General features: G+C 45.8%; 4 protein-coding genes across 4 annotated transcripts; 3 read left to right on the top strand and 1 right to left on the bottom strand.

Annotated features, from left to right (window-relative positions):
* Positions 1-1604: 1604 nt before the first annotated feature.
* EDB93DRAFT_1102445 (uncharacterized protein) lies at positions 1605-2341 on the bottom strand (the record flags this gene model as incomplete). The annotated part of the gene is made up of 3 exons (XM_041447214.1): positions 1605-1874; positions 1935-2012; positions 2066-2341. The coding sequence occupies 3 exons, from the start codon at positions 2339-2341 to the stop codon at positions 1605-1607; spliced, it is 624 nt and encodes a 207-aa protein (XP_041309855.1).
* Positions 2342-4095: 1754 nt separating this feature from the next.
* On the top strand, positions 4096-5124 carry EDB93DRAFT_1081635 (uncharacterized protein; the record flags this gene model as incomplete). The annotated part of the gene is made up of 1 exon (XM_041445638.1): positions 4096-5124. One exon carries the CDS (start codon positions 4096-4098, stop codon positions 5122-5124), a length of 1029 nt encoding a protein of 342 aa, XP_041309854.1.
* Positions 5125-5565: 441 nt separating this feature from the next.
* Positions 5566-7152, top strand: EDB93DRAFT_1248515 (uncharacterized protein; the record flags this gene model as incomplete). Its single annotated transcript, XM_041452724.1, has 7 exons — positions 5566-5658; positions 5716-5888; positions 5938-6043; positions 6095-6499; positions 6549-6809; positions 6857-7000; positions 7054-7152. The coding sequence occupies 7 exons, from the start codon at positions 5566-5568 to the stop codon at positions 7150-7152; spliced, it is 1281 nt and encodes a 426-aa protein (XP_041309853.1).
* Positions 7153-7173: 21 nt separating this feature from the next.
* EDB93DRAFT_1044520 (uncharacterized protein) lies at positions 7174-7599 on the top strand (the record flags this gene model as incomplete). The annotated part of the gene is made up of 2 exons (XM_041444605.1): positions 7174-7499; positions 7551-7599. Coding segments are annotated over 2 exons (375 nt in total), but the record flags the coding sequence as incomplete, so codon positions are not given.
* Positions 7600-12365: the final 4766 nt, after the last annotated feature.

Genomic DNA, 12365 nt, shown 5'->3' with positions numbered 1-12365 from the left:
AAATGAGAGTTGGTGGGCCGACAGGACAGAGAGGGCATAAGAGTTGTAATAAGACGCGCGTTATTGATATCAGACGTGACTTGATATCGAAGTCACATGTTCTCACACATGACATCCAAAATACTGGATTTTAGTGAGCAGCGCCCTTTAACACGCATTTTTCATTAATTTAACTATCAAGATGTGTTCTACGCTAGCAAAAACTCCCCCCTCTTGGTCTTCAGTGAATGATTCTACTAACTTCTGATGCCGCTATCGAGGAACTCAGAACGGTCTGCTGGCAACTTCAAGTGGCTGTGTATTAAGGTTTAAAAGCTTATCTAATGGTGGGCTGTATGTTTGGCATTTCCCTTTTGCACGCCTCTTGTGTTGACTCCATATCAAGTCTCATTTTGAAGTCCGACAATGATGCCGAACTGAGCTACAATTAACTGACATTTACCGAGCTTGCCGAGTTTTGAGGAACATACGTTGAACACCACTAGAAACTTTCAGCTCACATGATAAGGTACGAGGCGTGATCTCATGTATGCAAACATCATGTTGATGGTTTGCATTAGACATGGTAAGTCTTACAGTATTGAGCATGAACATTTCGACTCACTTGTGAGAATCCCCATTCAACTCCTATGCCCATTTCAACACCTGCACCCTCACAGCAATTCTGGCGTCAGAGACGTCATTTTCGGCTCAACAAAGAATATTCTTGGGACTGGTCCGTGGACATTTACTTTTAAGATTCAGCTTTATAGGAGTTTATAGGAATGTATATTGTCAGCATGGCATATGGTGTCTATGCTCTGAATGAGTCTCTGGGTGCTGAGTACGCACCACTTTCATTGGCAGCCAGTCGCAAAACTCATGTTTGTAGTGTCATTATCTCACATCTCCCTTTTAACTCTAGTGTCACACCACTTGTGCCCCTTTTCGCATGGCCGACGGACTGACAGGCACATGTCCTCGATCGTTGGGGTGTCCAGGAACCAATACAATGGGAAATGTTCTTCTTGCTCCCAATCTGAATGAATGGTGGTCGTATGTTCGTCCCTACTGTTTCTTTTCCTTCTCCTGGTGCAAATTTGTTGAATGTAGCATGACCGAAATATGGAGTTTGTCGAAAGTTTGTCGAGAATAGTGAACCACTACTTGGAGGCACTAGTGACTGTGTATTGTAGGAGTATATTTAAGTATTGCTCTGGTAGCCTCTGACAGATCATAACAGATGGTATTGTCAAGTGCTCAGTGGACGCTTCGAGTGTATGCGTTCCTCCAAGCTAAAATCCACAGACCTATTTCTGATTGCCTCATCTCACGACTGACATGATCTATGCGACAGACGTCACCTGGACATCAGTCCGAATGGAACCTAGACCCTTGTATTTCACGTAGGCGCTCATACTTGTCTTGTAGGCATTCGAGGGATGGATCACAAAGGCGCAATTGTGCAGGTATATGTAATCACCAGGACCTGACAATTGATGCAAAACACTCCCCCCGAGGTGTTCGTCGTTCTGCAGTGTTTCATAGTAGAGAATTCTCTTTTTCAGTCTGCAACAAGGCAAAAACGATCATCAGGTTACCATTTACTGAATTACGCTACAGGCTCAACATCCGGAATTCCCCTCCTGATTAGTGACACTAGGTAAGGCTTCGCAGATTGCAAGAAGAATTGTGCTTTGCTTATCAAGGACTTCTTTGATCCCAACCAGAGCTCCACCCAAGACCACAAATTCCTGTGCGATCTTACCTAGGGATTGAGTCAATTCCCCTTTGAACGATTCAGATTGTCTGCCGAGGTTCCTGCGTTTCGATGGTGGGAGTTTCATGGCGGGCCCTGATGCTGCTCGCACATTGGTAATGTCGCTATGCACAGTCTGCGTACGATAGTGAGTACATCATTCACAGGATCGATGAAAAATTGAGCGCGTACTCACATCATTCTTGTTACGTATTTTGCATTTTAGACCTAATCCATCGACATCTTCGAAGTCACCATCACCAGATTCTGATGCCTAAATCAGACCCATCAGAATACTCTCGTAAAACCTGCAAATCTATGACATACCTGTTCGAGGTCTGGAGGTGAGAGCTTGGGGACTTTGTACCTTTCCATCTCTTTATACCTATAGCAGCCACAGGAATATACAGGGACGCCTTGCCCATACGCACAATATTCATGGCAGTCCTTGTGGCTTTCCGGGGTAGAACCCCTTGATTGATCGTCTCCTGTAGGAATTTCAATCTCGATGCTCGCGTTCATCAAGATGGCTTCAGCTCCATCGTTGAAATCAGATGGACGGGAGTCCATGCTACGTGAATCCCAGTCAGAGTTGAGTGACATTTCTTGTTGAGCAGCCTTTGAAGGGTAAGTCGCTTTATAGTTTCGGGACCAGTCTCCTACCCGGACATCTACTTCAATCTCATGCCCCGATTAGGATCTCCTGCCTTATATATCATGGTTTGAATTTTCCACTATGACCATATGTTCTGGTCGCTACGCACGATAGATGCAGGACCGAAATTTCAACAGTCCTGAAGGAAACCTGTTAGACTGGAACACGCGTGGCTGGTGAACGACAATTTTAGATACCGCACTACTCTGATTAAAATCTCATACTTAAGGTATGATTTATTCTGGGCCATATATACTACTAGTCCATAATATGTCTTCGTCATCAATCCCATCATCCTGTGGTCTTTTTGGCTCTCTTCATGGAGGCGGCAAGGGGTTCCCCAACAACTGTGCAAGCATAAAAAATGCTGAGCGCAAAAATGAATTACAATCATATCTGGTATGAATACCTTTCTTTCACTTATCCGCAAGCACTGAGTAGTTTGACGTAGATGTCTCTCGACGGACTTGATAGGGATGAAGATGACCAGGATCGGTTGTTCATTCAACTCAGCATTGACACCGTATATGCAAGTTACGTTGCAGCACACAACCGTGTTCAACAGTACACCCAACTATTGATACTTCTGAAGCGCGAGGAAGATCTATGGGCACAGAGAGTTGAGAAGGCAAGAGTTGTATTGCCAGAATACAACACTAGATGGGTGCCAAACTTGTAGCAGTCTTGAACCATTCTGCCACTGCTCCCTCCTAGTCGTCACTTACTTTTATATTTTAACAATGCAGTCATCGCCCAATTCTCACCATAGCTGGCCTTTTTTCTTCTTTTTCAATACCACTTCGAATGTACTGTTATGTACCGGATTTTGATCATACAATGTATCCTCGATGATGACAATAATATAATGTTCACTACTGGCATATCATTCTTGTAGCTCGAGACTCCAACAGCCAAGGTCATCAAGAACTTCACTTTTTGAGTCCTTCGCTCCGTGCCATTCAATTATGGTTCTTTATGGTTTGGCTGAGCCGAGGGACGTCAAACACTTCACTATTTGTATGGCACTATTGACGAGATGCCTAAATGAGGATGTATAGTAACAGGTTGTATACTAGCACTCAGTCTTTTTGCTATTGCGGCAGCCACTATAGTACTGGAATGCGGCTACTTCGTCCGCCCGGAATTCTGTTCATCAGCATCATCCTTCTAATGGTGTCCTGTGGTGCATTACGTTGCTCGTGGGAGAGAGAGACAGATTTTTGCGGACTCAACAGGCATCGTACTACGTGCAAGTATTACCAGAAAGAAAGCAAGTTAGCTGCCAAGAAGAGGTGGAGCCGTGCAAGAGAGTCGACATCGCAAAATTTGACCTCACAGCTCAACTCAACTGGCAGTAACAGTGTCAATTCTGTAAGCCACTAATCTACGTACTACTAGCCGAGTTGATTCACATGCCTTTCAATCTTTAGCTCGCACCTATCCGGTCTGTGAAGATTCATTCCTCGAAGTCTATAGCCTACTGTATACAGACAGAATTCCTGCCACCTGAGCCTGTCAACCAAGACAGTACCACTCACGCAAGTGCCTCGATTTCTGCATCCAAGGACTTTGGTGTTTTGGATACTGCCATGGAGGATGCCACTGAAGGCTTTTCAGGTGTGTGCCATCATGACACTTTGTTATGTCTCCACTTTATGAATTACTAGTAGGCTCAGGTCAACATCCCTCGCAGGGCACGCTTATGGTCCCAAAATCTTTGGTTGACTTTCTGCCCGCCAACAAAGATACCAACCTTTCTGATTCGTCTGGACACGGCCCATCTACTCTCCCAGAAATTGACAATCCACAACAGCACAGAATTCAAAGAGTCCTTTTGACATTGCACAACTCTCTTCAAACGGCGTTCACTGCGATTGGACTCGGTCGAAAATACCCTAGGCGCCCCTCATTTGAGCCTGACAAATTCATTCCATCCTCGCTATTAGCTACAATGTGTCCAACAATTGCAAATGAGCACAATACTCAAGAACTTGACCCATCACATGGGGTCTCTGGACCACCCTATCCCTTCGCCAACATGACCATCTACCGTCTTATCATGTGGATGAATTCTGGTAGCCATCACAAATCAGAGGCAGAGGTATCATGTCTTGTTAAAGATGTGGTCCAGGCGGAGGATTTCAATCCCAAGGATCTGGATGGATTTTCGGTAAGGAGGAGTCTGTGCGCGTTGGACGATAACGGCGGAAAGGGGACTATCACCTTTCCGGATGACTGGCGGGAGACGGATATCACGATCGAGATACCTGTGAGGTCAAAGGAGGACTCATCCAGGTCATTTACCATCCCTGGCTTCCACTATCGCCCACTGGTTGCCGTGATTCGTTCTGTGTTCGCTGATATCCAAGCTAGTGCATACCATCAGTTCCCTTTTCAGCGCGTGTGGAAATATCCCCTAGATGGCCATCAAGAATGCGTGTTTGATGAGCTCTACACCTCAGACTCCTGGTTAGATGCTCAGGATGACTTACATAGGCAGCCAAGAGAACCTGGCTGTTCGCTGGACCATGTTATTGCTGGACTCATGTTCTTTTCAGATGCAACACATCTTGCGACTTTCAGAATGGCCAAAGTGTGGCCCCTTTACTTATACTTTGGAAATTTAACGAAGTACACGCGCTCAGCACCAAAATCCGGCGCATGTCATCTTGTCGGTTTTTTCCCTTCTGTAGGTGAATTGCCTCCCGCACTGTTGTCTCTCTCACATTGAATTTTTAGCTTCCGGATAGTGTTAAAGACGTCTTCAGCACCTTAGATCAAATATCGAAAAGCGGCATGGCAGCGCTTCATACGCATTGTCGGCGCAACTTGTTTCACGCATGTTGGAATCATCTCCTGGATACAGAATTCCTTCATGCTTACCGCCATGGAATTGTGCTCTTGTGCTCAGATGGAGTATATAGAAGGATCTTTCCATGTATTTTCACTTACTCGGCTGATTATCCAGAAAAGTTCTTTCATTTTTTTCATTTCTTTTCATTGACATACCAATCATTTCATCAGGGTTTTAATAGCTACAATCAAAGATATGGGTTCTTGCCCATGTCCACGATGTCTCCTGCCGAAGGCTTCGTTTGACCTCTTTGGTCTGTTTAGATACCTGCAAGATCACCTTGCTAATCTTCGAACTTACTGTCTGGAGAGTGTAACCATGGCCCATGGCTTCATCTATAGCGGGAGAAATACCGTCAATGGCTCAAAGGTACAGTCGACTCTTGGCAAAGGATCCTGGGTGCCAACCGTGGTGAGTGTTCTCGAAGTTTGTCCTCTCATGACTACTAAGTACCTGATTTTCAACCAGAACACATTTGTAGAAAAACTAGGACCCTTCGGATTTAACGCCTTTTGCATGCTCATTGTAGATTTCATGCACGAATGCGAACTAGGTACATGGAAAGCACTATTTACACACCTCATCCGTCTGCTTTATGCCCTTCCTGGCGGTGACCGGCTGGTCGCAACTCTTGACAATAGGTTTGTCCTACGCCATTCTCCTGACTCAAAGTGACAATGTTTAATTTAGATTTCGCCACATCCCTTCATATGGTCATGGGGTTATTCACAAATTTGCAAACAACACCTCCGAAATGAAAAGGCTTGCAGCACGGGACTTCGAGGACATTTTGCAGGTTTGTTTTATTCGTTCAGTTATTGACATGTGCTATCTAAATCCTTCTTAGTGTGCTATGCCGGTCTTCGAAGGACTTTTCCCAGAAGACCATGACGCGCTCATACAAACACTTCTGTACAGATTTGCCCAATGGCACGCCCTCGCCAAACTAAGGCTACATTCCAAGACCACATTAAAAGTTTTAGATCAGACGTTCAAGAGGCTTTCCTGTCAGCTATGGAAATTCTGCGATCTCACATGTGCCGCCTTCACCACAGTAGAATTACCAAAAGAAAGGGCTGCTCGTGAGTGCAAGGCTGCCCACGGATGCTCAGGTGCCGACAACGCAGATGCTGGGAGTGGTTGCCGAAAGGGTAAGAAATTTAACATGAACACTTACAAGTTTCACACTATGGGAGATTATCTACACTCAATCAAGCTCTTCAGGACCACAGACTCTTTTACGTCGCAAATCGTACGTTAATCTCTATGTTTTCTTTACATTCCAATTGATTCACGGTCAGGGGAAGTTGGCTCATAGAGCCCTTAAAGCATTCTATCCGTTGATCAGCAAACTCGACACACCAGCTCAACTTGCTAAGCATGAAGGTCGTTGTCGAGTCCTTCGGCGAGTGGCAGGACATAATTTGCACTCTACAAAACAGCCACTGGTTGAATTGCCTGTCGGTTTGAAGGATCACCATTATATACCAACACTTTGCCACAATAACCCATTGGATCTGTTCAGTTTTCTTCAAGATCATGATAATGATCCAGCTGTGGCAGTAGGTGTTGCTCTCCTGATGTTCATCTTATCTGACATATTATGCAGGAGTTCATACCCAAACTCAAAGACCATATATTATATCGTCTTCGAAGCTTACATGTCAGCTATTGTGACCATACTTTCACAGATGCCGAGTGCAATTCGGTCATAATCTCGAATAACAGGCTCTACTCCATCCAAACAATGCAGGTATGTTATGTACATTATCAGTTTTGCTGGTGTATGATACTTCCATTTGACAGATTCGTTATATGACTTACGACCTTCGGTGCGAGTATGATACAATCAATCCTCGGACGTACACCAACATCATGGTCTTATCTGGGGAGACAAGGCCCTGACATCCATATTGGTATGCCCATGTTCTGGGCATTTACTACATGGATGTAATGCTCGATATCGAAGGTCCAACAAAGAGGCACCAAATCGAGGTCCTTCATGTCAGATGGATGGCGCCCTTGACCGACCACCATTCAGGGATAAACTACGCTCGACTTCCAAAGCTCGCGTTTGTCGAAGATTCTGATCGCGATGTGTTTGGCTTTCTTGATCCTAGCCAGGTCATCAGGAGCGCGTATTTGATTCCCGTGTTTGCTTCTCACCGCGGAACGACCTCTCTTCGCCACGGAAAGTCATTTGCACGACAATGCGGTGAATTGGAATACTGGGAAGCATATTACGTTGGCATGTAAGTGCACTGTTTCGTCCTTTTGTCCTCACTCTGACTGTTAACATTCAGATTCATCGACTGGGACATGTTTATGTGTTATACGCACTATGGTATCGGACATCGTACTGTTCTGCGCGAACTAGCAAGAGATTGTGCCAATGCGGACTTCATGGATAGTGCAGGATTGGAAGCAAATGAGGACGATGAGCGGGAGAGCGATATTCAGTCTCATCATATGTCGGTGGGGATGGAGGAGGGGAGGAAGATGAAGGTGACAAAGAAGATCAAGAGCTGGAGTGTGACAATGATGAAGAGTCTAGCGTCCAAAGTGACCTGGACGAGGAGGGGATGGAGGTTGGTGAGGACATAAATGAGGAGGCAGACGAGGATGACGATGACGACGACGACATGTTGTCTTTTTGATTCATAACTTACTATCTACGTATACCAGTACTAGAATTTTTGTTTTCATTATACCCCCCCTTACGCTTATATACTCTCCTTATATCCAGCTCTTTTCAGCTAAAATGAGCAGCATAATACTTAAATTGACGCATCACATGACAGACAAATCTAGGTCTGACGATGTTTTGCGACCTGGTTGTCTACTTCACCTTGCTCACAACGTCCAAGTCCAGCAGGTCTTTCGTTACCGATGGCTAACATACACTCATCATTATTATAGGGAAGCACTTTAAGTACTAGGAGCAAGTCGACTACTTCAACAACCCGGATGCACAACGACCTCGCAAGCCTCCACTGGTCGCTCAATACAGAGTATCAGACTCTCTCCGAGCAGCTGTCATACCTGCACAGCCCTCGTCCGTTCAAGAGTCCAAACTACACCAAAAATATGAATCATTGAACCAAGAACCTGAAAACTGTTCTAGGTCAGGAAAGGGAGAAAGAACACATGGAAAGGGAGAGGCGGAGACAAGAAGAGATAGGTGGGCGATGGACATTGATGAAGTCAAGAAAGAGCTTGTTGAGGTGAACGAGTAAATCTCAACTTGTGAGTTTATCACGGGTTTTCCAGTCGGCGAAACTGATTCTTAAAGATCTATCGATAGAAGCACCACCATGCCATTTTATCGCTTGATTCACCGGTTCTTGATTCCATCATTCCCGAGATGCTCCCCTGCCTATTCACAGCATTATAACACTACGTTCTTTCTGATGTCCCGATTCTGGTGACTCTCACCACTCCCTCCAAAGATGGTGCTTATGTTGTCCCAAAGGGCTACTATGAGCTTGCTTCTACTGTTGCAGCTAGGTTGACCACTGTATCTGGGCTAACCCCCATAAGGTGGGACCGACACAGTTAGATGATCCCGAGAGTGTTACTGCTCAGGTGTTCGAGACTTACTTCAACAAGAACGGCGAGAAGATTTTGGTGCTGTAAGTGAAGGCACTGAGAGCCCGTACCAACCTTTTGGTGCTGGGCAGCATAGATGCATTGGCGAGCATAATTACCTGCTTGCTCAACTGAATTTGGCTGGATAACGCCTACCAGCAGATCTTGGCGCTAAGGCCCAAGAACCAGAACCAGAACCAGAAGAAGAAGAAGAGGTTTGGACCTGAAAGGTACCAACCAAGAGGAGACAGAGACGCCATGGAGGTTGACCGCCTCTCAGAAAGAGAAAGGTCCAAAATGAAAGCCGGCAAATGCTTCATATGCCACCAGACTGGCCACAGAGCCAATGATAGGGAATATCACCCTAGAGAGAAGAAACCGGTCAGAGAGACCAAGCACAAAGAAGAAGAATCGGACGATGAACCTATGGATACCCATAGGATGACAAAGAAGAAGGATTTTTAGAATGGAGGTCTGTGTCGATGCCAGCGCCTCCTATCCCAGTTCACACTGCACATTGTGTTGGAAATAAAGAAGAATTACGTGTCCCTGCCACTCTTATTCCAACTAAACGTGCACAACCAGTCGAAACATCCGTTGTCGTTGACTCCGGCGCCGCTGGGTCATTCATCAGCTGTGAATTTATTGAGAAACACAATATTCGCACCAAGAAATTATTGAAACCCTTCACTATGGTCACAGCCGACGGCAGTGATTGCAAGGATGGGAAGATCCAAGAATATGTCAATCTCGGAATCAAGATCGATAAAAGAGTCATGTATGGAAAGTTCAACGTGACCCGACTCCGAACCAAGGACCATATTCTCCTTGGATTCCCTTGGCTGCAAGCCATGAACCCAACCATCAATTGGGCAGAAAGCCATCTTACCCTGGATGAAACACCCCGATCCTGGGAGGTAGAAGAATGGCTAGATGAGGAAAGACAGAAAGCAGGCTTCAAGCCACTTTTCAAGAAACCGAAGCCTTACCCAAGGAAGGCCCCCAAGAACATCCTGCACCCCAAGAAGGCGCCGACTCCTGAACCTGTTGTTCAGAAGAAGGAAGAATTCCATGCCTCCATCGAGGAAATTCCCGATGAAGATGAACCTGTTCCACAGTTGAACCCTGACCCCGACGAAGAAGATGAGGGATTCGACATCCTGAACTTTGATCAGAAACATGATGCATGGGTAAAAGATAACTTCACACCAAAAGTTGAAGATTTGGCCTCTTTTCCCCTTACCGACGATGAATTCCTCATTGAATACTCCCAGGACACCACTGCAGTACGCCTGATAGAGAATTTGGATTTGGACACTCCCCTCACCCGCGACGGTACATCGGCCTTTGAAACCAAGAAAATGGCAAAACCCCTATCACTTCCAGAATACCTGAAGACTAGTAACAAGTCTCAGGAATTAGCCATGGAAGGTGAGATTGAGAAAAAGAAGGAGACATTCGAAGAATTAGTCCCTTCTTACCTTCACGACTTCGCCGACCTATTTGCCAAAGACGGTCTTAACTCCATGCCACCTCACCGACCGGGTATTGACCACAGGATCGAAACGAAACCTGGATACATCCTGAAATCATCCAAACTCTATCCATTATCTGAAAAGGAAAGAACAGCGGTTAAGGCATTTATCAATGAACATGTGAAAAAGGAATTCATCTCACCATCAAAATCACCCCAGTCAAGCGGTTTCTTCTTCGTTGGAAAGAAAGACGGATCTCTACGGCCTTGTCAAGACTACCGGTATATTAATGAATGGACGATCAAGAATGCATACCCCCTTCCTCTCATCCCGCCACTCTTAGCAAAACTTCGTGATGCAAAGTACTTCACCAAGATGGATGTCCGATCCGGTTATAACAACATTCGGATCCACCCTGAAGATAGATGGAAGGCGGCATTTACCACTGAATTCGGACTCTTTGAGCTGAATGTCATGTTCTTTGGTCTTTACAACTCCCCCGGTACTTTCCAGGCCTACATGAATCAGACATTCCAACAGGAGCTGAACAAAGGATGGCTCATCGTCTACATGGATGACATCCTGATATTCTCGAAGAATTTGGAAGAACACCACAAATGGACCCGTCGGATATTGGACATCTTAAGAAAAGAAAAACTTTTCCTGAAAGCGGAAAAATGCCTCTTCAACATACAAGAAGTCGACTACCTCGGAATGATAATCAGACCCGGACAAATCGCGATGGACCCCACCAAACTCAAGGGCATTGCAGACTGGCCGACACCAAAAACAGTCACGGATGTACGGTCGTTCCTCGGATTCTGCAATTTTTACCAGCATTTTATCCCACATTTCTCTGATATCGCAAAACCGCTGAATAACCTGATGAAGAAGACCCAGCCATTCAGCTGGACTGATGTAGAAGAAAGCAGTTTCCAAGCACTCAGAAAGTGCTTTATGACGGAACCTGTCCTTAGAAACCCCAATCCTGCAAAGCAATTCGCTATTGCAACTGACACCTCCCTGGTAGCAACTGGAGCAGTGCTACTACAGACCGATGAAAACAGCACCTACCACCCTTGCACCTATCTTTCTGCATCCCTCAATGCAGCTGAACGAAATTATCAGATCTATGACAGAGAATTACTGGCTGTCATCCATGCTTTGACAGCATGGAGACATTATCTCGAAGGACATGGACACCCAGTAATTGTATTCACAGACCACATGAACTTGCTATATTTTAGGTCCGCTCAGCAATTGACCTGCCACCAAGTGCGTTGGCAGCTCACTCTCAACGAGTTTGATCTCGAGTTCCACCATGTCGCAGGAACGAAACTCGCTGTCCCCGACACTTTATCACACCGTCCTGATCATCATCCTACCAAGACAGACAACCAGAACGTCGTTCTGTTACCTGATGAGATGTTTGTTCGATTAATCGACATAGAACTAGAAGTGGCATTGAAAGCCGATGACCCCACGGCAGATCCCATCATCAAGACTGCCAGTGATGCCTTAGATGGGCTTTGCCTACCCCCCATGAAGTCAGCTTTATCTGACTGGAAATTCACCAATGGTATCTTGCAGTACAAGAACCGCGCCTATGCACCCCCTGCACTCCGAAGCCGCATCTTACAGCTTCACCATGATCACCCGACTGCCGGACATCCCGGCCAATTCAAGACTGAAGAACTAGTCAAACGTGACTACTGGTGGCCCCAGATGGGCACCTTTATTAGGAAATATGTCAAAGGATGTGCCATGTGCCAGCAGATGAAATCTGACACTCACCCCACCACCCCTCCCCTGAAACCTATCAGCTCTTCCGGTGTACGCCCCTTTTTCCAGCTATCCATCGACCTGATCACCGACCTCCCGGAGAGCGGTGGTTATGATTCTATGATGGTCGTGGTAGACCACAGACTTACAAAGGGGGTAATTATTTCACCTTGCAAGAAGAACATCACCTCCGAAGGGGTGGCGCAACTATTTTTCAAGAAAGTTTTCCAGCACTTTGGGCTCCATGACAAGCTCATTTCAGATTGTGGACTG

This window comes from Suillus bovinus, assembly GCF_016758785.1.
Source record: "Suillus bovinus strain UH-Sbo-P2 chromosome Unknown EDB93scaffold_14, whole genome shotgun sequence".
Classification (NCBI taxonomy): Eukaryota; Fungi; Basidiomycota; class Agaricomycetes; order Boletales; family Suillaceae; genus Suillus; species Suillus bovinus.
The sequence above is the reverse complement of the archived record's forward strand: the minus strand, read 5'-3'. Positions and strand labels throughout refer to the sequence as shown.